Source organism: Thermobia domestica, chromosome 15 (genome assembly GCF_964235325.1).
Source record: "Thermobia domestica chromosome 15, izTheDome1.hap1.1, whole genome shotgun sequence".
Lineage (NCBI taxonomy): Eukaryota > Metazoa > Arthropoda > Insecta > Zygentoma > Lepismatidae > Thermobia > Thermobia domestica.
Window position 1 is genome coordinate 77,283,930 of NC_137468.1, and position 26,241 is coordinate 77,310,170.

General features: G+C 36.1%; 2 protein-coding genes across 5 annotated transcripts in view; one reads left to right on the forward strand and one right to left on the reverse strand.

Moving 5' to 3' along the window:
- Positions 1 to 6,286: 6,286 nt before the first annotated feature.
- LOC145671099 (uncharacterized) overlaps positions 6,287 to 26,241 on the forward strand; it is a 79,161-nt gene continuing 59,206 nt past the window's right edge. The window contains exons 1-2 of one of the 4 annotated variants that reach the window (XM_081739865.1): positions 6,287 to 6,434; positions 18,195 to 18,324. In XM_081739865.1, coding sequence (XP_081595991.1) covers positions 18,203 to 18,324 — 122 coding nt within the window. In that variant the 5' untranslated portion in view covers positions 6,287 to 6,434; positions 18,195 to 18,202. The other 3 variants (XM_081739863.1, XM_081739867.1, XM_081739866.1) reach the window with 3 other exon arrangements.
- On the reverse strand, positions 8,410 to 9,648 carry LOC145671537 (uncharacterized; the record flags this gene model as incomplete). The annotated part of the gene is given in 3 exon segments (XM_081740726.1): positions 8,410 to 9,045; positions 9,048 to 9,084; positions 9,154 to 9,648. Coding segments are annotated over 3 exon segments (828 nt in total), but the record flags the coding sequence as incomplete, so codon positions are not given.

A 26,241-nucleotide genomic window follows, 5' to 3' on the forward strand; every position in this document is an offset into this window, starting at 1 on the left:
ATGTGTGAGAAATGTTTGCAGAAACCGCCATGCAGTAAGACCAATACGGAGAAGCAGTGCCCAGAATGCAATCGTGAATTTTATGGTGAAACATGCTATACAAATCATCTGACTGTACCATACCATAAGGGCCAACCAATATGCAAGATGGTGAAACAGTGTGCCAAATGTCTACGCATTTATTCGTTTGTCCATACAGGGGAAAGAAAACATGATTGTACTGATTATTTTTGTAATGTGTGCCATAAACACGTTACGTCTACCCACCAATGCTACATGAAGCCTGATACGACTCAATTAAAACCTGGAGTTCCATCAGTGTTACATGCCAAGAAGGCTATGATTGTCTTCTATGATATCGAAGCCACACAGGATACTTTCTTCGATGAAGACACATTCATTCATAAGCCCAATTTACTGGTGGCCCAACAAGTATGTTACAACTGTGTTCAAGATGAGGATATACATCATCCGTGTGAAGTTTGTGGACAGCGGGAACATATTTTTCAAGATGATCCGATCAATGCCTTTCTTGCGTATTTACGTCAACCACGACCCAACATCAAACTTATTGTATCTTTGGCACATAACTGTAAGGGCTATGATGGTCATTTTATTCTTAAATCTTTAGTGGAAGAACATGAATTGAAACCTACTTTGATCTTGAACGGAGCAAAAATTTTAAGCATGAAAGTGAATCACTTATCGTTTATTGACTCCTTAAATTTCATGCCAATGGCTTTAAGTAAATTATCCAAGGCATTTCATTTACCCGCGACCAAAGGATATTTTCCACACTTTTTTAATACTGCTGCAAATCAAACGTATGTGGGAAAATTACCGGACATCCATTATTATGGTGCAGATGAAATGAAAGTGGATGAACGAGAGAAATTCATGACATGGTACAACGAACACCAGAACGATACGTTTATTTTCCAAAAAGAATTGGTAAACTATTGTGTCCAGGACGTCAACGTACTTCGATTGGCTTGTATATCTTTCATGACCACTTTTGAACAAGAAACTCACGTCAATCCTTTCCTGGAGGCTATCACTTTGGCGAGTGCGTGCAATTTAGTATTTCGACGAAATTTCTTAAAACCTAATACTATTAGCATTCTCCCTGCACGAGGATACCGTCACAGAAACAATCAGTCACGGATTGCTTTGCAGTGGCTTGCCTACATGGAGGAAAAAGAGGGCCATCCAATTCTACATGCTGCGAGAGGAAAAGAAGTTTATGTTGCTGGTTTTCATCTGGACGGCTACTACAAAAATCCCGACACTAAAGAGGAACACGTGTATGAGCATGCCGGCTGTTTTTATCATGGCTGTCCTCTATGTGTCCCTACAGGCCGTGATCAGCCCATTTATGACAACTCCGAAGAAACAATGAACTATCGCTACGAGAGAACACAGCGTAAAATGAAGTTATTACGATCCATGGGATATAAAGTACATGAAATGTGGGAATGTGAATTTCGTCAAGTGTTAAAATCCAATCCAGCATTGGCCTCTTCTTTAAGCACACATCCTTATACTAATAAGACACCATTAAATCCAAGAGACAGCTTCTATGGTGGTCGTGTTAATGCCATTAAATTGTACCACGTCGCAAATGAAAATGAAGGCGAAGAAATAAAATTCTTGGATATCGTTTCCCTGTATCCTTATGTGAATAAATGTGGACGGTATCCAATAGGGCATCCACGAATATATCTACAGGGAGATCCAGAAATGCCCGACATTCAAGATGTCAACGGATTAGTCAAGTTGAAGATTTTGCCTAGCAGAAATGTGTTTCATCCAGTACTGCCATTTCGCTCAAATAAGAAGTTGTTGTTTCCACTTTGTGCTGCCTGTGCCACAGCATTAAATCAAGATTCTGAATGTACACATTCGGACAGTGAACGAAGTCTAACAGGAACGTGGGTGTCCTATGAAATTCAAAAAGCCATTGAACTTGGGTATCAAGTCATTGAAATTTACGAAATTTGGGATTACGACATCACCGTATATGATCCAGAAACCAAGACTGGTGGATTATTCAGCGAATACATTAACACATTTTTGAAATCTAAGCTGGAAGCTTCTGGATGGCCTGCCAATTGCGTCACCGAAGAAGAAAAGCAGCAGTATATTCAAGTGGTACAACAACGTGAAGGCATAACTTTAGATGCAGCAAATATAATGACAAATTCAGCACGTCGTAGTCTTGCAAAACTCTGTTTGAATGCCTTCTGGGGACGACTCGCTATAAGAGACAATTTCAGCCAAACGACCATCATTAACGACCCCAAAGAACTGTATCAGAAATTAACTGCTCCAGATATAAAAGTCAACCAAATTTTACCTGTTAACGATTCGATGTTATACCTTTATTGGCAGTATGAAGATGATGTTCCAGTACAAAATCACAATGCTAATGTTGTCCTTGGAGCATTTACAACGTGTCAAGCTCGTCTGGAACTCTACAAATATTTAGAACTGCTGCAAGAAAGAGTACTATATTTCGATACAGATTCCGTAATATTCACGCAGCGACCATCACAGCCCACAATAGAACCAGAAGTATTTCTTGGTTCAATGTCAAATGAACTGGGATCAATTGGACCAAAAGCATACATTAAAAAATTCGTGTCTGGTGGCCCAAAACAGTACGCCTTGGAAATCTACAACCCCGACACGAAATCAACCAGTTATGTATGCAAAATTCGTGGATTCACACTCAATTATACTGCAAGTCAAAAGCTAAATTTTAACAGTCTGGAGCAAATGATCATAAATCAATCGAATGAAAAAATCTCCATTAGCACGCCGCACAAAATTTACAGAACCCACGATCATCATCTTGTCACAAAACCTGAAGAAAAGAAGTACAGTTTCAACTATAAAAAACGCCGATTAATACCAGAAACATACGAGACATTGCCCTATGGGTATAAAAAAGCCAGAACAGAATAACAGCCATATTTTCCCCTAATACCACCAACATCACCTCCCAAAGACGGGGCAAAGAATCAACGCAACACGGGACATGCTTCAACAAGGCCACAGCGAAGACAAAAACTCAGATGACATCACCTTGCAGAAACCAGTGGAGAAAAAAAAGGAATTCAGGTACGTCACATTTGCGTTTCTTTTTCTCACCTCACTCTCTCTTGATCAGTTAGTTCGATGTTAATAATCTGTTTTTCTTCTTTCACAGGAAACAAAATAAATATTACCATGTATATTCATATGTTTTATTTTCTCTTTACAGAATTTGTACCCGTCACGGACACGTCTTCCTTTGAAGAAAAAAGAAATTCTGTATTCATTTTCACATGCTAAAAATAAATGTACAAAAACATGATTCTGTGTTTTTATTTCACATCCTAAAATCAAATTCTTTTTCCTGTACTGCGATTTCAATTTCTTTTTTCTGAATCAGTTTACCGATAAAATAAATCAATGTTTTGCGGAAAAAAAATCAAACTAAATTTTTGTTTCAGAAAATTTTTTGTGTACGAAAAAAAAAACTGATTCAGAAAATTTTTGTGTACGAAAAAAAATGTTTTCAGAAAAAATTTTGTGTGTACGAAAACAAAATTCTGTTTCAGAAATTTTTTTGTGTGTACAAAACAAAAACTGTTTCAGAAAAATTTTATGTACAAACAAAATTCTGTTTCAGAAAAAAATTTTTATGTACAAACAAAATTCTGTTTCAGAAAAATTTTTGTGTGCAAAACAAAATTCTGTTTTCGTCACGAAACTGCTCCGACTAAATGAATCGATTCATTCTGATAGTGTTGGCAACACTGGAAAAATTTCGGTAAGTATCGCTCAGACCCTGAGTTACAGCGAACACAACTAGATTCGAACCAGCAACCTTACATGTCTGATTCATCTCTAAATACAGCCAACTAAACAATAAGATTATGTGTATACGTCAATGCTAGCACTGAGTCAACAAGGTTTTCTTCAAGGTCAAAGTTGCACACGAAGTAAAAAAGATGACAACGCAGATCTTCTATCTTTCTATATGAAACATAAACCTAGTATAAACTGCTCGCACTGAAATGTGTAATGTAACATAATCTGCTCGTCTTCTTTTCATACGCGAAACTGTTCGCACTGAATGGAGTACGGCGGCTCAGCGCTTCAATCCACAACGAAGTAAGTTTATGATGTTTTCTCATTTTTCATCATCGTTTCAAGGGGACGTTAAACTCAACATTTCCAAGAATCGAACTCGGGACGATTCCAAGGTATCCATGTTCACTCCTAAAGCGGAACAAAATAGATCACAAAGTGCTTATCAAATTTAAGGGAATATTTAAATATGCATCCATATAACGTAATAAGGCTCCAAAGGGAACGACAACTCCCAAAATAAATCATTGTACTCTATTATACAACGAAAATGTCTCGTGAAAGATAATAGGATAAGTTAAAAAACGTCCAAATTTTAATATTTTATACTCATCAAAGAGTACGAGGTGCGATACTCCCCTCCCTTCCTCCCCAACTCCTGATGTAAATCAATGTGATCTTATGTGTCCTGAGTGATCCCTGCCCCCTGAGTAAACATAAGCAAAAATTTCAATAGGTAATGCAATCCCGGGCAAAACATCTCTAACTCATTCGCTATGGTCCATGTGGGGGTCCCAAAAGTGAAATAGGGTCTGCCCGACGTCAAACAAACACATTACCTCAAACCAAATACCTCTACTTCATTCGCACCAGTAAGGAAGGTGGTGGCTCAGTGGTAGAGCGTTCACCTCTGCTGTATGAGGTCCCTGGTTCGAAGTAATTTTGTGGTAAGCAACATTATGCTCCAGTTTCCTCCCACACTTTCATTCCTTTCTCATAGTCACCGTCTCCTTTAGCCTAATCGTGGGACGTAAACTAAAGATTTCATTTGCAACAGTGTTAGTCCATCTCATCAAAGGAATAACAATCCGAACCGCATGAGCGCCTTCCGGGAATCGAACCCTGGTCTCCCACGTTGAAAGGGAACGAAGTAACAGTAATATGTATTAGGTTCCTATACTATTATACCAAATGTTTAAATTGGGCAATTTCCAAAATTTAAGGGGTGGGCCAGGTGGACCATCCAAATTTATCATAATACATATTAGGGTCCTGTACTATTATACCCAATGTTTAAATTGGGCAATTTCCAAAATTTAAGGGTGGGCCAAGGTAACCCTCCCAAAATTTTTCAATGGGTGCATTAATATACCCATGTCTTATGAAAGGTAATGGACCCCTGTATACGACCATATAACCATATAGGGTAATAACACCTCATCCAAGGGGATAAATTAGGTCAAAAACCCCCGAAATTTGACTTTTTGGCAATTTTTTACCCATGAAAGGGAACGACATAGACACCCAATACTAATAGAGGTACATACTATGGTCCTAGGCTACCATACCAAATTTTTAGATTTGGCAATTTCCAAAATTTAAGGGGGGTGGTCCTATGTACCCCTGCCAAAATTTAGGGGGTGGGCCATGGTACCCCTGCCAAAATTTAGAGGGGGTGGTCCTAGGTACCCCTAGGTCATTGACCCCGGCCAGGGACCATGGGTCCTGAGGCAGGGACCCAGGGGCCAAAAAGTGAGGCCAAGTGGGGCGATTACTACTATAGCGAACTAATGGTGGAATGAAGAAAATGGAACACCGAACGAAACGGGAAAACCTCGAAAAAATACCCACACACAGTGTTTGTCCAAGACAAAACCCATTTGGCGCTAACTGGAAGTGAACCAGGGATTCAACCACACAAAAGACGAATTCTCCACTACTGAGCGACAGTGGCGCGTCCTTGAAGATCGTGAATTTGTAGCAAGATTCATTATAAGTACATAAGACGACTGAAAAGGCTCATCCGTCAATTACTTTTACATATGATATAAATGCCAGTTTCTTATAATTTGATACTAATACAGCGCCATAATTTTGATTCAATATTTGATACTTTATTTTCTATTACAGTAGTTCTATGGACACCTTTTTTTTTTCAATTCTTTAATCATTGAAAAGCTACTTAATAATATCAAATTGGTAAGAAAAGCTGATGATAGAAACACTGTTTCAGCGCAAGGACGTGAGTTTTCTTCTGCTTGGTATGCTCCTATTAAACGTTGTTTATAGTCAAACTCTTTAGTAGGCCACTAATCACGAGTCAGAATGACTCTTCATAAGGCCCCAGGTTGATTACTTTATTACAGACCAGTGATCTAGAACTCTGTCGGCCTTGATCAGTCATGGTTGTGGTGGTAATTTTCATCTAACTGTTAATTCAAAGCCGCATCGGTTTGTTTTCCACCGAAATTACCTTACCTGAGAAACCTTGCTGTACATAATATTAAAGGGGCTTTTCTTTTCCTGGCTAGTGGCTGGCTATACTGTTAACACAGTGGCTGCGAGTTTTAAATCAGGTGAGCGTAGTGTTTTGAAAGTTAAAGTAGACAGTTTTGTTAGTATTTCACTCATGGGAGGTAGAACTATCAGGTTTCTTCTAGCGGAGATTATTTCGTATTTTATAATTGAGTTATTAGCTTATTTTATAGTTAGGTTGTATAGTTATTATTTGGTAAGTATAACGGATGTGTTCCATGCAAGTTAGGAGTCATGTTCATTCTTGTTCTGCCTTCCGAGTATCCAAGGCTGAGAAACATAACTGAGTATATTGAATATAAATATAGCATGTTGATTGTATATTATAATTTTATAATAGTGTTTCGGTATAGTAAACCGGTCATTTTTGGTGCTGGTCACATTTAGGCACATTACATTTTGCATAATTTACCGTTAAAATTCAATACTCTGCATGGGAAGAAGGAACGAATTTCTGCAGGCAAATGAAATTAAATAGTAATTAATACAGCTGTGTTTTATGTTTACAAGTGTAGGATTGCTAGTGTAAAATCGTTACAAATACTTTACAATGGACGAGATGAGTGAGTGCATATGAAAGAGGACTGTATTAGATATTGTCACAGGCGAATTCTAGGTGCAGTTTTACTATACGGATCCATATATCTATAACAGTTTACAGAATAAATTTCTAATATTTTTAATATAATAGTGTATTAGTAATGGAAATATGGTGTGCACTTACTTCTGAGATGCGTGTTTACGTGTAAATATAGAAATTAAAATCGAATCTGAAATGCACGTAATCTTCCATAAAATTTTGGCAAGTCTGTAATCTCCCCATTTTGTGTTCAGAACAGGATGCATGCAACCCCTGCGGGGCTTCTAACCCATTCCTACTACTACTAATTCCCATTCCCACTACTACTACTATTCTTACTACTATTACTACTGCTAGTTCTACTTACTCCTGCTCCTGCTACTACTACTACTGCTGCTGCTATTCTTATTACTGCTATTCGTACTCCTCCTACTCCTAGTACTACTACTATGGATCCGTATAATAAAACTACACGTTGCTTACAGTTTTGCAGGAGACCTGTTAAAGTGAACCTGCACTGGAGAATGCAAGGGCACACCTTGAAAATGATTGCTCAAGGTACAGAAAATAAAACCAGAGAGAAAGAAGTATTTTTTTTTCGAATTTCTGTGTGTATCTATATAGTAAAACTACACGCAATTCTATATATACTGACTTTTCTTACCGCTTCAAATGTTGTCAATACCAGACACGTTGCCTAGAAATATTATATTACTACATGAATTCTGTCTTGCAAGTAGGAAAATGAATTACGAACATACGCGCAAAACGTATGTTTCTATGTCGTCTGGTTGTCATAATACCAGAAATTTAAATATTTCTATATGAAACAATTGTGAACATCTTTAGAATACGTCGATAATTTGTAGATACAGTTTGCCGCTTAGAGTTTCATCAACTATGTGATCCCCCAAGATTCCTGCCCACACATTGATTTTCTGGGGCCTTTGTCTGTGTCCTTCCCTGAGTATATGCGGATTCTGATCCCCCCAAAATCTAACATTGTGTGTATTGACACGTCCATCCAGGGCATACTTACTTTCATCACTAAAATAGATGTTTTGTAAATATTGTCTATTTTCGGCAATTTTTTGAGTCATTTGACAAATGTCGATTCGCCGATCAAAATCAGCATCTCCGAATTTGTGCTGTATATGCATTTTGTAAGGGTGGAACTTTCGAGTTTTCAAGACCTTATCTATTGAGCTTCGTGGATTATGCGTGTTAAAGCTTAGGGGTGAACTTTACAAAGCCCGCTCCAGTTATAACAGAACAGCGAAAGAAGTACCCTTGCGCATTGGGACTATTTTCGAGCGAAGAAACATACCGCCATGTTTAAAATAAAATATGGTAACCAACGCATTTGGCTATTTTGCTATTAAAAAAAATGAAAAAACTCCACGTGCTTTTTCATACCTACAAACGGATACTGGAGCGTGTATTCTAAAGTTATCCGCCAGGGCTTAAAGTTTACAAAACCCGCTCCAGCTCTAACCCAATGTTATAGATAACATCCTTTCCAATGGAGCGTGTATTGTAAATTTTCCCTTTAAGGGTATAGTTTACAAAGCACGCTCCAGCTATTACACCATTAACAAATGGGGGGAAGCCACTCAAACCTCCCCAAAGGATTACAAAAAAAAAAAAAAAAAAAAAAAAAAAAAAAAAAAGCCATGTTCCTTCCCCCAAAATTCTAATATATTAAAATCGAAAAGACTACTTACCACAGAATTAAAATGATCAAATCAGCAATCAAAAATCATGCCATATCATGCATCAAAATTCTGGAGAATACAAATCATGCACAATCCTACTTCGATTACGAGTATGGCTAAATAAAAACTCGCTCAAATAACCTTCAAAATGTTCCTGTCTCCTTCCAAAATGAGGAATGAAATACCTCACACTACGCCAACGACGTTCAATAGAATGTGTATGAACTACCAATTCCTCACTATTTAAATGCGCCTTATTCTCTTCATGAATATCACCACTAGCTGAAGTACAAACAAATTCTATACAATGATTAACGCGTAGATGTACGTAACCTTCATCCATCAAACAATTATATCCTTCCAACTATCAGATATAATAATAGTACCAGGCAATATCTTCTTCTTTACCTCGATCAGCAACTGGAACTAAAAACAAAAAACATGTTCGGGGTTGTTACGCTCCACACCACCAAACACCCACTGTCCATCAACACGCCTTCCTTTATTAAACTTTCTTTTCCCGAACTTCGCCTCGTCAACTTCTACCACAACCTTAGGACCACCGATAGCTCTCGAATTCTTCAACATCCACTCTACACAAACCTCCCTACAAAAACCACTCCAGTCGACAACTGTCCGAGAAGAACAACAAAGTTCATGTTCAATTAAACTTTGGCGACCTTCCTTAACGTAATACAAAAGGAAAGTAAAATGAACAGTCTGCTGCACTCTTAACTTTGATTTTTCAAAAAATGTTCCATGAAAGGCAGACACACACCAAAAGCACTTGACTCCATTAACCCGCCGATTACACTGAAATATGTAATGTCCTCTATCTTTACACAACTTCAAACTTGCCCCACATTTACGGCAATCTATTTGCAATTTAATTAAACCGTGATGTTCAAGAAACTTAAATAATTCCTTCTCGTTATTGTATAACTGTAGAAAACTCAAGTAAGTTCATATCACAGCCATTACATATTGCACTCATAATATGAACTTACGAAAGCACACGTATTTGACTGCTAAAGAAACACAGGAGGTATCGCAGACACAGCGCGCTCGACTTTAGGTAACACACAAGAATACGTGTTGCGCTATACGTCATATACACTCAGACTATACTTAATCACGTGCAGTTAAACCAACAACAACGCCATTTGTTGATAGCTAACACTATAACCAAAACTGAAACAAAAGAAAAATATAAAAAAAAAAAAACTATTTATTGATGCGGAGGACGACACTGGACCGTGTGTCATAAAGTTTACCCCTTAGTTCTCTGGGAGAAGTAGTAGGATTGACAGTCACACGTCCAATTACTTCAATAATTGTTTCTCCCCTATCTTTGGTCGTACTGAGCGTGGTCTGTCTTTAACGCTTTGAGTTTCTCGAAATTTTTGCACAAGGTGACAGACATATTGATGACTGACACTGAGATGCTCAGGATACAATTCATTAAAGCGTCTAGTTGTGGCTCGATAATTACGTGCCCATTCTCCAAACAAAGATATTATTTCTACTTCTTCACCAGAATGTGCCCATTCATTATGACAATCTAACGTACACTTCAAACAACACAATCAAATTCTAACAGCACCACTGCATCGTTGTTATTTAGCTTAACTTTATGAGTTTTCCATATTTTACTTCAGTCTCCTCTTAGAATACACACATTCTCTAGATTCCGTCCTAGCTCTTTAATCCTATAGAATCAACACTGGTCAATGTCACAACAATTAGACTAATCAGTCTTTTTACGTTTTCATCTCCAACTAGAATCATCTATCAACTATTTACACGGGCTCTCTGCAAAGTAACCGAATCCATATTCAGTATGTGCCGTTTAACAGACACTCTTTGCCCTAACCCGCCTGCTTTAAGTGTTTTCACTACCGCTAATTTGAGTTTTTCTGTACTATGTTTAAAACAAATAAAAATATTCGAAAAGCAGAAACATAGTAAACTAGAAAATACGGTTTTGCATGTGATACCTTTACCACAATTCACCTATCTGCTTTTGGTATGCCGCTATTCAAAGAACCCGCAAAAAATGCTAAATCTATCTACATTTGCAAATCGAGAGCAGATAGATGAGTTGTGATAACGGTATCACATGCAAAATCATATTGTCTAGTTCAATACGTTTCTGCTTTTCGAATATTTTCATTTGTTTTTGAAGATATTACACAAAAACTCTAAAATTAGCGGTAGTTTGATTTCGTTGTAGTAAAGACCCTTAACATTCACACACTCATCTCCTAACAATCGTTATGTACGGTTACAAGATGACTAACGTGGAACAAGATCAACAACAACATACTATTACTAGCTGTTTTCATCTACGTCGATTGAACTATGACAGGGCCTACATACTGCTAAATTCCACGAGGTTATACGTACTACCAACACTAGGCACAACTGTAATGGTCACTGTATCATCACATCTTTACAAGTATGAAGCTGTGGCTGGAAAGGCCAAACATCAAATGCTCTAATGGGTCAAATGGTAAATCGCTTATTACGGCGGTAAACAGTACGGCATCTTTTACATGAGACGTGTGCAGTTCAAACAACCAATCTGGTAACACTTGAGATCTCGTGAGTCGGGACCGCGCCAAGGTTGAACGACGACAAGCCTGGACTCTTTTTGTGTCCAAGCTTGTCGTTGGCCAACCTTGTCGTCAGCGGCCCAAAATGAGATATGTCAAAGCATCTCGGGGTCGATCCTGACAAGCCTGAACACCTTCGTTGGCCAACCTTGTCGTCAGCGACCCAAAATGAGATGTGTCCAGGCTTGTCGTCGTCCAACCTTGTCGTCAACGACCCAAAATGAGATGTGTCCAGGCTTGTCGTCAACGACCTAATTTGAAATGTCTGTTCCAACAAACTCTACCAGTTAAGGCGTTTCCAGTTCATACATACATGCCCTTCAATATAGAGTTGCATGGCTCGCATCTATATCACGGTGGTATAAAAATAACACTGCAGTATAATCAGAGAGAACAGTTGCCCTTGTACATTCATAACACTAACTGCCCTTGTACACCCGTACAAGTGAATAAACAGTTGTATTTGTCAGATCATTTAATTTAGAAAACGAACATCTGGTTGTTTAGTGGATTAATACCAAGCTTCTTTGAGACTTTTCGTATTCACCTACCAAGTGACTACAAATGATGGTTAGTTGTCCAATATTGAAGGATATGACGAACACAACTATATATCCATTTATTTATTAAGTGTCCAGGCTTGTCGTTGGCCAACCTTGTCGTCAGCGACCCAAAATTAGATGTGTCCAGGCTTGTCGTCGACCAACCTTGTCGTCAGCGACCCAAAATGAGATGTGTCCAGGCTTCTCGGGTCCGACCACGACAAGCTTGGACACCTCAGGAATTCGTTCGAGTCTCGCGCAAGAGGGTAAATTGAAAGTGTCCTAGCTTGTCGTCGTCCAGCCTTGTCGGAAGCGACCAAAATTAAGTGTCCAGGCTTGTCGTCGACCAACATTGTCTGCGTCCCCGTGAGTCACGTGTATAATACCTAATTAAACGGAGGAAAACAAGTAGACACGAACTCGTACGAATACGCACATTTTGCAGATTCCTACTACGTAGCCTCAACATAAACACAACGCTACCGTTTTTGTAACAAACAGCAAGACAGTGATCAGTGTTTTCATGGCTTTTGGCTGAAGTTGAGAGATGAGGTACTCAAAGGCAAAGTTTGTCTATAAAAGTGAGGGGGGGGGGAAGCAAGTTTAGAAAATTTGAGTTTTCGCATGCGGATATCTCGAAAACTATTAGAAATAGGAAAAGAAGGAAACAAGCAATCTTATAGGATATTTCCTCAGCTTTCTTTTTGAACATAAAAGCTTTTTCGCTACGACCCACCGTTTGGAGATATAAACGAAAAAAAAAAAAAAAAAAAACCTTCCCCCGCTCACCTCGTGGATTCGGGGACTTTTAGTATGTTTACCTCCTAACCACTCCAAACACAGCTCTGAAGTCAAAAGTTCTGTTCCCGACCATGTACTCAACGCACACCCCTTTTGAATGTTTATTGACTGGACTAACAAAGATTGTGTTAACATTTTTAGTCCCCCGCAATTTCACACAGAGTTGGTATAGCCACAAGACTTTTTCCATCTTCCTCCTTTTAACAATAGTTTTCAAACGGCCATTTGCAACTTTTGCGTTGGATCCCGTCTTGGACCCTCCGATGGTCCCTGGGGCAACTTTGTTTTTCTCAATACTTATACTGTTAAAATGATGATATACGTGTTTTTCAGTTTTGATAGCTGTTGAGCCATTTCAGATTTCTAGGGGTTGCCAAAGACTTTTCAATGCAAACTGTATTAACATCTTGACCCGCCGCTAACCCAGTATAAAGTTATATTTTTTCAAATGGCACTACGTCAGTTTATTACGTCTTTCAAACAACATGTTAAACGAAAACTTAGAATATCACATTTATTATTCAGTGTTCAGGGTGTCTATCGGTCACGAAATTTAGCTTTTGGGTCACGATTTTTTAACTGTGTAAATGTAAGTACAGATTGAAAAATTTTGTTCTATAAAACGTCAAAATTCACCACCAAAAATGTCTGTGGTCGGCTTTAGACGCTACCAAATCGCAAGCAAAATACGTTTGTATCGCATGGATGAAAATTCGGCCTAATTCGCACCCAAATTCGATCTTGAAAATGTTAGAAAATTTTATGATTTGGTAAAGAAAAGGTCACGAAAAAGTCACGAAATTTCATTTTGGAATTTTAATAGACACCCTGGTGTTGCAAAGTAATACTATATGTTATAATATCACAAACATCCAAAGTTTGGAAGCCTCTATCACACATACAGCACAACAGAGATGGACAAGACAATGCACATCGGAAGTACCTTAGCGTTGGATACTATGGTCATGGTATGACTTGTTTTGAGGGAATAGCAATGAAGTTACAAGGGCTTGAAAATTTGAAATTTTTCAAAAGGCTTTATTTCGGAAAAATGCTTAGATAAGTATCATATCTAATTACTTGTGTGGTTGCAATTCGCGAACAAATCATTTTGCCGTTTACAACACTTCGGTATCTCAAACCATTCCGGAGATATGATAGACATTGCTGAAGTTTGCAACACTGCTTAAATCATGTAATTGCGAGGACTTGCTGTAATTACACTTGCTAAAAGTTATTCCTGCAATACTATGAGAGAGAAGGAAAACAACAATCAGTTTACATATTATCCAGAAATACCTCATTTTCAGCAGTGTTCAGAGGGAGTTTGGCTAAGGGCATATAATTTGAAGTACTCACCAACTACCTTTGTAAAATTTGTTGAAGTACCAAAGGATTCTGAAACATGGACATTTTGATAGTGCACATACTAGTTCTTAAGTGAAGTCTTGACCCGACTACGGTAGGCCCCCGAGTGTTGGAGCTATGGACCTTTAAAGTTCATGTTTTTGGCAGCCTATATCTCCGAAAGGAAGCATTTGTGCATCCAGGTTAGTCTATACCTTTTGTCTTATCTTGGTTTCAGGAATCACCTCCCAAACATTGTCGGTGTTGTTTCGAAACATCATATATATATATATATATATATATATATATATATATATATAGAGAGAGAGAGAGAGAGAGCTCTTTTAGGAAACAGATACAAACTATACAAGGTAGACAGAAGCAAATCTTTAACTGGTGATAATTAAGAGACCCTCACAGCATCCTAATACAAGGTGGTGTGATAAAATTAGGAATCACTGCGAATAACTTGGAAGCGAATTACCGAAGATAGATGATTACCAAAAAGTATCCAGCAGTGGATTGACAATTGTTGATAATGGCATGTATGCGTTTGAACTATAAATAACCTAACCACTACACTCATATAATCCCAGTTCTCAGTCTTGGTATCTGAGCATTTGAGATTAAGAAATAAATGCTTATACCTTGTTCTGGGAGATCATATGTTTAACCCTGTAGTTGTAAGAATTTCTAAAAACAAACAGTTAAACTAAACTTTACTGTTCCTGGGTAAAATTACTGTTATATCTGGATATAACAAACGGTTCTGCGAACTCGAAGTATTTTTACAACTGGTTCTAGCGAACTGGTGCGAACCGGCTGAATAGCTTATTGTTGTGAATATTTCGTTTCCAAATGTCGTCTGAGATTAGCTGCCTTCATTGATTCAGCGAGTATCATATCATAAAATAGATATTGGCTTTGGCTCCAAACGTGGTTCTTGAATGAAACTGTGCTATTGCAGTACTTATTTACTTTAGTTTTTTTTTTTTTTTTTTTTTTTTTTTGTGTGTGTGTGTGTGTGTACTTTACCTGTAACTGAAGTCGCTGTACTGATGCTACAACAGACACTGCACTCGGATTCAGCAATAACACACCAATTCAGAATATATTTCCTACTGTGAACCACTATATCCAGTGATCGAAGTGAGACGTTATGCGGTGGTATGCCATACCGCCTCTGGTTTTTCCGTGATGAAGGCATACCGCCTCTGATTTTTCAATGATCAAGACATATCGTTACTGGAGAATAGATGCTAAATACCTTTAATAAATTCATTTTTATACACAGTAATTTACGAATAGCTTTGCACGCAAGAAGATTTTATTTTTTATGTAGAAATAATTTCTAAGTTGACAACCTTTTGTTTTTAAAATGAGGTGTCTTCAAAAAAGTTCATTCAGTTTATATTTTGATGTGTCATATTTAGAGATACAAGGACTCGAAAAAAACCGGCTTTTTTGAAAAAAAAAACTCGGTTTTTTCTGCTTCGCTTTTTTGCTTGGGAAATTTTGGGCCTTTTTCGAAATTTTGCTTTAAATTGATAAAGCAGACATTGTTTCGCTTCTCTACAGCACAAGAACTCATTTGATTAGTGGTTGATATAGATAATAATATAGAACCTCTAAAATAAACTACGAATTTCGAAAAGTTTTTTTTTTTAAATTCTTAACATATTTACATTATGAATTCCAAAGGATTAACCAATATATATATAATAATTTTTTAACTTTTTATACACAAAAATAGGTACTTTTTTTTAAAAAAAAGAAGATAAGAATAAATAGCGAAATTGTATGTAGTATTTTTACTTCGAAATATCATACACCCTCTTTTTGAAACAAAAAATAGAACATGAGAGAAGTACATTTATATGATAATCTTAAAAGCTGTTCATCAAGAGCTTAGTTTCGGGTGATTCTATACATTCTTGAAATTTTTAACTTTCATATACGTTATATGAATATTCGAACAAATTTTTCATTCATTGATCACATACGTAGTAATGTTACCACCTATCAGGTGCTTGGAATCTGCAAATTCGGTAAATTCCGAATTCTATAATGCACTGACTGTTCCTTAAGCTTGTTCAGAATCGGGAAAGTACCAAATTTTCTGTTAATGGATCATATGCGTAATAGACTGTTCATCTGATCGTGCGGTTTCCTAGACTCATAACCACCATCACGGTTTACCCAGCCCTGAAGGTTTCTGAATTTTTAACGACAGGAATTCAACATATCATTACGAAACTTTTTTTAAAAATAAAAAGAGAAAAACTATGGAATACATTTAAGAAGAGTGGAAAGAATCAATCACTGTTCCAATTCACAAGAAAAGCGACAAAATTGAATGTGCTAATTATTGAGGTATTTCTCTCAACATTCTATTAACAAGACTGATTCCATACGCAGATGAAATTATTGGAGATTATCAGTGTGGATTTAGAGAAATCGATCAACTATCGACCAGATATTTACTATTCGATAAATATTCGAAAAGAAATGGGAATATACTACCCAGTACATCAGCTGTTTATTTTAAAAGGCTTACGACTCGCATAGGAGGGAAACATTGTACGACATTCTTACAGAATTCGGAATACCGAAAAAACTAGTTAGATTAATTAAAATGTGTTTCAACGAATCCCAAAGTAGTAGGATTCATTTGTAGTCAGGATGGAAGACAGTAGGAATGCTTTCAAAGTCTTAACTGGAAGACAAACCGGAAAACAACCATTAGGAAGACTTAGGTGCAGATGAAAGACAATATTAAGATGGATCTCCCAGAAATAGGAATACAAAGTAGAAACTGGATCCAATTGGCTAATGATAGAAGTCCGTGGAGAGTTTTTGTGAACGCTGCATTGAACCTCCGGGTTTCATAGGCCATAGAGTTAGATGGGTCTAAATGCTTTCATATGTCAGTCTTTCTTAATGTGAGGATGCATTGTTGAACGCAGCGTATCATTGTCTGAGATTCAATACCACATAAGTAACATTTTACTAATTTTACAGGAGAGACAAAAAGCTGTTTGAAAACTAGCTTCAGCCTCATTATACGCGGTATTTAAGGAAATAACAGCCGTTTGTCGTGATATAGGTGTACTACTTAACCAGATTGTACGCCATCCTATACTGATTGTAATAGTATTAAAAACTAAAATTCGCCGAAATTGGAGATACGCGGTGTTGAATTTCAGACGACGATATTCAGTTCAACTGCTCTTTTGTGTACCGATTTAGCATTACAATTGACCGAGCGACAGAGGCACATGTTTCTTTACGTATCTTTTTGCGTCGTCTACGCGATTTACCTTTGACACATCTTGAAGCTCACGCAGTTTCTCCCAATCAAGCAGGATTGCTGTGCTAGGTGGATCCCTTCAAAAGCGACCTGTAAATGCATTCATTATCTGTGTCATTGTTTGCCCTGTCTGTGGTTGTATTATTTTGGCCGTTTTTCACGGTGTAGCTACAACCACAGATCAGCATTGATTTCATAGTTAAAACTCTTCTCGTGATTTGAATGCAGGTATAGCAGCCGGATGAAAGCAGTCTAACACTACAATTACAATTACACTGACATTGTTCCCTATGATACTCAAACCTAAGAGGACTGAGAATTCTCAGACACCTTGTAATGTTTAATTCGTTGTTCATTTATAAGCAAAGATATAATAATTTTGAAAGTGTTCTCTACATTTGATTAACTGAAAAGACTTCAACAAAATTCCAAAAAGAAATAATTTGATTGCTAAGACGTTTGGAATTTTGTATGATATTCTAATCCTTGTGTGGAACTGCTTGTTAAATGGTTGACGTTTTCGCCTTGCTGCAGAAGACCTATATTCATTCTGGTGGAAGTGTATGCTTGGGTTGGACCGATAAATTATAGATCCAGATGACCAAACAGAGATGTCCATGTAGCATTGTTTTGAGCTCAAATAATTTTGTTAATCGATAAAGTTGTCATATTCTCTCCCAATAAAAGTGTTCGAGAAGTTGCTAATTCGCTCCGTAACCTTTCCTCGGTTTAAGAAAGCTTCCGTTCTGTGTATAAAATTCCAGATAACTTTCCATAAATACACATTCCTTGCTTTAACTAGTATTCACAGAAATGATTTCAAGAAGTAGATGGATGGAATTCTTAAATTTTTAAACTTTTTTCTCAATCACTTGTTTTATTTATTTATAGTTTAAATAATGTCAGAGGCTAGTAATTACGATTTCACGGATGAGGATGAAGAAATATTTTTTGGACCGTCGGTGAGCATCAAGGAGTGGAAGAAGCATTTGGCTCTGAAGCTGAAACCTGCACATGGAAGGTGATAATCGTTGTTTTTACTTTTCTCATATAAGGTTTAATTTGTTGGTTTGGTAAGGATTTATTTCAGTGCAGTGTTTGTAAGTTGAATATCCAAATAATAATTTTCAGTGGGAGTTTGTTGAACCTTTTGTTAGTAGTACGAGCGTGAGTCTGATTCATTTGTTAATTGGATTTATATATACAGTATAATGGGAATAGAAAATGAATTCTCATTTTTCTCATGTTAGCAATTTTCGATTGGTTTGAGCAGCTTTTGCCACACTTTCATTTGGGTGTACTTTTTCTTCCCTATATTTTATATTATTTAATACTTATACTTCAATACAGCCTTTCTCTAGATATTTTTTCATTACGCCATTCCGTCCATAGCTAAGAGCATGATTCCTCCATGTCTTAGTGAGTGGAATCAACCTCTCTCTTTGAAGTTGTCTTCAGTATACTTCTTTTCTTTCATTTCCATTATCCTTTCATGTGATATCCATCCCATCTAATTTTTGAACGTCCTTCTATAACACCACCAAGGCTTCCATTCTTTGGTTCTCTCTCTCCTAGAGTTCATAGCTCACACTATACAGCACCACTGCAATTTATACAATTGACCGATTCAAATTCAAGTCGTCCATGCAAGACACAATTGGTCCCCATCATAGTCTTAGATTTCATATTTTTTATATGGGTTCTACATAGTGATGGGTAAATTCCCGGGAAGATATTTTTCGGGAATATTCCCTGGAAAATTCCCGGGAAGATTCCCAAAAATGAGAATATTCCAGGAATTTATGTACAAACACAAGAAAAGTGAATTCTATTACTATATTATTCTATTACTATATTCTGTCCTATTACTATATTACAATTTCAAAGGTAAATTCGTTTCTTATCACCGTATGTTGTTACTGCTATGTCCAGAGGATTCTTCAAAATGTATATTCTGAACGGTATTATGTTGTTTTATTAATATTTTATTATATTTGGAGAGTACGCATAAATGTAAATTTAGTTACAATATATTGTATGCAAGTAAATATGTGAAAAAAATGGTATAGTAAGTCCATATACTTTTACACCGCTAAACAGTTTAAATTAAATGTAAGTGGATTTTCCAAACTTGACTCTACTATTGATATTATAAACATATTAAATTTTTAAACGTTATAAACAAATTAGGTTGTGTAACTGTCACAAGACAAATGTCGCACCATGTCTTACAAGACACATTTGTGCATACATATTTATGTTTACAATATTTGCAAGATACTGACCTAGTTTTATAATTTAGCACTTAACATTGCCAAACACGACTTTTCTTTCTACCTGTTACTCGAAATTTCATGCGTTAATTCACATGTAAGAGATGTCCAAGCACCTTTTCAGAAATTCGAGTCAGAGACAGGAGACAGACCGACGTCTATTACTAACGATGGTTCGGGGTGCATTGGTAGTACTTCATCTCTATTTCTACATAATTTCTACATTACTTTACAAACTGGCTCCTTCTCATCATTTGTAAATTAGTAGTTTCCTACTTTCTAGTGCAAATGGAAATGGAACTTAAAATATCATATTATTAGTTATATAAAGTACTGTCAAAGAATTTTATCTTTTTAATCTCCAAATTATTTAAAACTTAGAAGTAAATAATAATAAATGAAAATAAAGTAATTAGACCCGTGGTTCTTATAATTTGGAAGATAAAGTAAAGAAATGGAAATAAATTCCTTCCCGGGAATTTATATGCCAAGGAAAAAACCCGGGAATATTCCCATTTTTTATTTTCCTTCCCACCGGGAATATTCCCACTGCCCATCACTAGTTCTACATGCAATATTATATATTTTTTCTTTTTGCTGAAAAAAATTCTCCTTTGATATACAGCCTTCCAAGATGGCTGCCCTCCTCTCGGATTGCTCCAAAAACCGAAAAACATGTCAAATTAAAACTTTTATTGTAGAGAAACGAATATAGTTAGTAACATAATCTCAATAGTAGGAAGAATACAAAGTAGTGTGTTTCGGTGGAAGGGAAAAATTCGTCTGTTGGTCGAATAGGAATCGCGCAATTCACTCGCAATGTTGCCAACTTTAATGAAAATCTTGCTAACTTCAAACATTTTTACTTCTGTCCTCAGAAGACATATCAACCTCTGCTTCTAGCATCGAAATCTACTCATCTCTCTTGAAAATGTACAGGACTTACGTTTCTGATTATTACATTGTACGTTATACTATGATGAAAAGCTGAAAATTTCATTAAGACGCCGTGTTTGGCCGCCATTCTCTCAAAAACTCCACCTTTTAAAAATCTGAATTTCTTACAACTATTGGAGAAGTACCTAAGTATTTAATGTCCGTTAACCGTTCATGTGGCTGCAGCCCCTAACGTTCGCAATTAATTACTGGAATTTCGAATTTTGTACTTGGAATGTAAATATTTCTTATGGGCATTTAGTTCCTGTACACAAGGCGATTTGAAAGGGAGTTGTGAAAATTTTGAGAGTTGAATCCTGACATCCAATCAAGTAGAAAAGTTCCTATAAACATAAGTCGAATTCCGCCTTGTTTTCGAGTTACAGGGTTTCCAACTCGGGACCCAAAATCGGCTCGCGACAAAGGAAAATAAAATATATATTTCGCGTTAAATCAAAAACTATGCGTTAAGGTTATGATGAAATTCAGAAAGTTGATTTGTACGTGCCTTGCAATTCGGTTAGCAATGTTGCCAAGTAGGTAGAAATATTATTTCCAAATAACACTACATGGTTTTTATTTGATATTTGGTATTCATTAATGATTATAAACATCACATGAAGCACAATTTTCTCCACGTTGTCAGTTTTCGAAAACTGGCATATATTTCATTAAAAGGTTTTATTTAGTGCATTATTGATAGTTTGAAACATTGAATGTGAATTTCATTCGATGTTTACCATTATTAGTTAAACCAAAATGTTGAGTGAAAACTATGTCTGAGTAATTTGTAATAATAATAATAAGAAGAAGAAGAAGAAAACGAAGAAGAAAATTTTTTATCATTGCAGAACCTCTCGTAACTCTACACATCAAGTTCGAACTTGTTCAAGAAGTTCTGTTGCAACCACTAAACAGTTGGTTCCAGAGAACACTAGGCGATGTTCACGACACCGAATCACGTAACGAACTGTTTAGTGGGTGCAGCAGAACTTCTTGAACAAGTTCGAACTTGATGTGTAGAGTAACGAGAGGTCTGCAATAATAAAAATACTTTTCTTCATCATCATCATCTTCTTCTTCTTCTTTTTATTATTACTATTACAACTTACACGCACGTAGTTTTATTGCACATTTTGGAAATTCACATTCAATGTTTCAAACTATCAATAATGCACTAAATAAAACCTTTTAATGAAATACTGAAAGTTTTCGAAAACTGTGGTGGCGTGGGGAAAATTGTGCTTCGTATGATGTTTACAATCATTAATGAATACCAAATATCCAATGAAAACCACGTAGTGTCATTTGGAAACAAAATTTCTACAAGTTGGCAACACTGCCAAACGAATTGCAACGCACGTAAAAATCATCATATTGATATAAATCAACTTTCTGAATTTCATAATGACTTTAACGCATAATTTCCGATTTAACGCGAAATACATATTTTATTTTCCATTGTCGCGAGCCGATTTTGGGTCCCGAGTTGGAAACCCTATAACTCGAAAACGAAGCAGAATTCGACTTATGTTTATAGAAACTTTTCTACTTGATTGGATATCAGGATTCAACTCTCAAAATTTTTATAACTCCCTTTCAAATCGCCTTGTGTACAGGAGCTAATGCCCATAAGAAATATTTACGTTCCAAGTACAAAAATCGAAATTTCAGTGATTAATTGCGAATGTTGAGGGCTGCAGCCGCATGAACGGTTAATGGATATTAAATACTTCGGTACTTCAATAGTTATAAGAAATTCAGATTTTTAAAAGGTGGGGGTTTTGAGAAAATGGCGGCCAAACATGGCGTTTTAATGAAATTTTCAGCTTTTCATTATAGTATAACGTAGGATGTAATAATCAGTGTTAGGGTTTGTAACAGTTCGGACAGAGTGTTAATTAAGAATAATCGGACAAAGTGTTGAGAGGTTGAGTGACAAATGAATAGCGTTGCTATGTTATGTTTGTTGTAATGTATGAAGTTGAAGATTGTGAAACTTGAGTGAATGTCAGAATTTGAGCCATAAGTGGCTTATGTGATTAAAGAGAATAAGAGCCAAAAGTGAAGTTAAAATAATAATTACGGTGTTAAATGTAGTTGATATTGGAGATGATAGATTTATGTGATACAAAAAATGAACATGTAGAAGAATATATGTTACAGAACCTTTGGGTTGAGATGTGGTACAGGTAGATATCTGAAGTATTGAGTATTAAACGTATTTAGAAAGAGGATAAAGTTTTTACATTCAATAGTAGTCGCTTGTCTAAGTAAATCAGTTTATTAAGTAATACTTGATAGCTGAAGAATTACAACCCAACAATCAGAAACGTAAGTCTTATAGATTTTCAAGAGAGATGAGTAGGTTTCGATGCTGGAAGCAGAGTTTTATATGTCTTCTGAGGACAGAAGTAAAAATGTTTGAAGTTAGCAAAATTTTCATTAAAGTTGGCAACATTGCGAGTGAATTGCGCGATTCCTATTGGACCAACAGACGAATTTTTCCCTTCCACCGAAACACACTACTTTATATTGTCCCTACTATTGAGATTATGTTACTAAGTACACTCGTTTCTCTACAATAAAACTTTTAATTTGACATGTTTTTCAGTTTTTCAAGCAATTCGAGATTCGGGCAGCCATTTTGAAAGGCTGTATATCGAAGGAGATTTTTTTTTCAGCAAAAAAATGTATAATAATTTTTATGTAGTTTCTCATTTTAAAAAATAAACTAAATCTGAGACAGTCATGTGGATCAACCTGGACGATTTGAAATTGAATCACTCATTTGCTTTTATGTTTTTTGTAAGTTGCATGTCGAGGTATACGGTTAGCTTTTTTTCTTCGAATGACCTCTTTGCCTGAGCTATTTTGGATTGTACTTATTGTTTGCACCTATTACTGTTTTACTTTACTCCCTAAGTAACAGAAGTTCCTCCTCTTCTCAGTTGATCTATTGCATATATATATATATATATATAGCTGTGGTTCACTTTTTCAAGACTTGTTTCCGTTCTCTAAGGGAATCCAATCATAATAAACCACAAACAAATAATAAAAATTACCATCAAATGTTATGTTGTCTTATTCTCAAATGAAAACTAGTCTTATCAGGTTAAATAAATATTTATTCAGAAAATAAATTAAATTGTAGTGATTCGACAAAATTCCTTAAAGTAAGATAAAAAAAAAAAAATCCGAACCCTTTCTCTTCAGAGCCCTATCCCTTAAGTCGGATGATCATCACTCAGACCAATAGACTCCTACAAATTTATTCAGTCAGACTTCACCGATTCGTCACTCCCTCATAGTTTTGTCTGACGCCTACCGCTTTCAGGTAAGCCTGTCTACAACTTTCCGTCTACAAATGTTAGAGACCCTGTTGTCAATGGAAATCACTTAACCCAAAGACTGTTTCTCTTTCTCTAAAGAGAAGACCATCACACAGCCCTCTCTGGCCTAGCATAAAAAAAAAATCTATAAAAAACCTTAGTGTTTTCTTCCTCTAGGTTAAAAAAAAAAGTTTATAACCTACTTTCTCCTATCTAGAAGATAATGGGAATCACTTATCCTAATAAGCTTCACTTATCACCTGGCTAGCTAAATGTTAACAAACTTGGTCATCAATCAAACCCAAGGAAATCACTCATTCCTTGCTCTAGCCATCACTTAGGTCAGTCCCTACTTATTTCCTTAAAATCAGAAATTCTTACGCCATCACTCAGGCTCCAGAGAAATCATTTATTCTCTGTCTTCGGCATCATTCAGACCGTTCCCTACAAGACAGGAAGTTTAAAAAAAAAAAAAAATTGTGCCGAGAGGCTTCCTTTTATATGGTCGAAGATCCTTCTCTCTTTTAATTTACATACTTTTATTTTCGCTTAAAAATCCACAAAAAAAGAAAAAAAAAAGAAAAAAGAAAAAAAGAAAAAAAGAAAAGAAAAAGTCTTTTGAATGCGAGCAACCGCTGCAACCCCTGTAAAATTCCATCGATCCCTATAAGAAAAAACTATATTAAAAAACTTCAATGTTGAGTTAGTTGAATAAAGCTGAAAGAAATCCAAGCAAGAAATACACAGTTTAAGCAGATATACACATACAAATAAGTAAGCAGTACCCAAGATCTGTAACAAAATTATATACACTTTTACACTAACCCTTTATTCAAAAAATAAAACACAGTAAGGGCGAACACTCATCCTTACTATATATATAATATTGACTTTTTTTTTTACCTCATAACCTTGCTTTACTTTTCTTGATCTTCCTGTTGAATTTGCTAATAAGCACTTCTTTTATTCCGTTTATACATGCCTCTCATTTTTTCTCACTTTCTGCCAATAGTACGATATTATCACACCTGAGTGTGTGTATTTTCTGTCCATGAGTAAATGTTCATAGGGTGTGAATGTACTTGATACCATTTTGTGTTTTCTCAATATAGAGATTAAACAAAATTAGTGACAATAAACATCCTTGCCTAACCCTTTTCCGAATTGTTGCTTCTTTCTCTCCTTCTGCCTTAGTGCTTCTTTCTCTCGTTCTGCCTCAGTTGTTTCCTTCGGTTCTTTGTACGGGTTATCCTTTGCTCTTTATAGTTTATTTGTGACTCCTTTAAAAGTTTTAACATTTTGTTCTATTCTCAGGGCGACAAACTTGGAAAACCGGGAAATGTCAGCAAATTTGGGAAAACAGGGAATTTTACTCAGAGACTTTCGATTTGCTAAGAATGAGGTTTTAAAAATAGTTAAAAATGAATATTTTAAAAATCCCTCAGATGTAGCTGGCTGTGTATGTATATTTTATTTGGAACTTCAAACTTAGAAACTTACCGGTGTTTTTTTCACTAACTATATATAACGAACTGTTGGGAAATTAATGTGTTAAATTAGATTGGAGTTGAGGTAAAGTGTGACAAAAGTTGGCATTTGCTTTATCAGTGGCAGGCGTGAGAGTCCGTGCAATTAGGAATTAGATTTTAAGAAGTTTCATGGTGGCCGGTAGTTTCAGAATTGTATAAGTTATTTTACACTATTTCGCTGTATGTAAAGAGTTCTAGTAGTTTAGAGAAGCCAAACGATTTATTGATATGTGAGAATAAGTCGTGTGTGGAATTAGTTATATAAACAGAAGCCAATAAATGACCAGATACCTTGAAGTGTTAGCAGTAACCTCTTTTTTTCTTACATAGTGAATTATTCGCAATGTAGAACTGGCGCAGTAACAGACAGCTTACACTTCAAACATGTCAAATTAAACACTATTTCAACCTTCCAATGTTGAACAGGGGAAATATTCAATCATACTTGAGTCGTTTTAAACACTTTAAGTATAACTACTCAGATACCTGAGGAAAGAAAAGTCCAAACCTTACTAACAATCAATCGTTGGGAAAGCGGCTTATGATCAGTTGTGATATGTTGGCCGGAGACACCAAAAGTAAAAAAGTACGACCAGCTTGTCACATAAAGCAACATTGTGGTGAGAAAACTAATATTTTATCTGAGAGAAAATTTCATCTATTAAGCAGAGGCCGTACCAAAACTAGGTCGTTTTCTAGTTTACATGCTGTTTGAATAACAATTTAAAGGTCCAGTTATTATTTTGAAATTGCAAATAATACAGGGTAAGTCAAAATGATGGACCAGATTTTAGAAATTTATTCTGTGAAATCTAATAAACATGCGTTATTGTGAGACATGTGCTAAGAAAGGTAAACTGTTAAG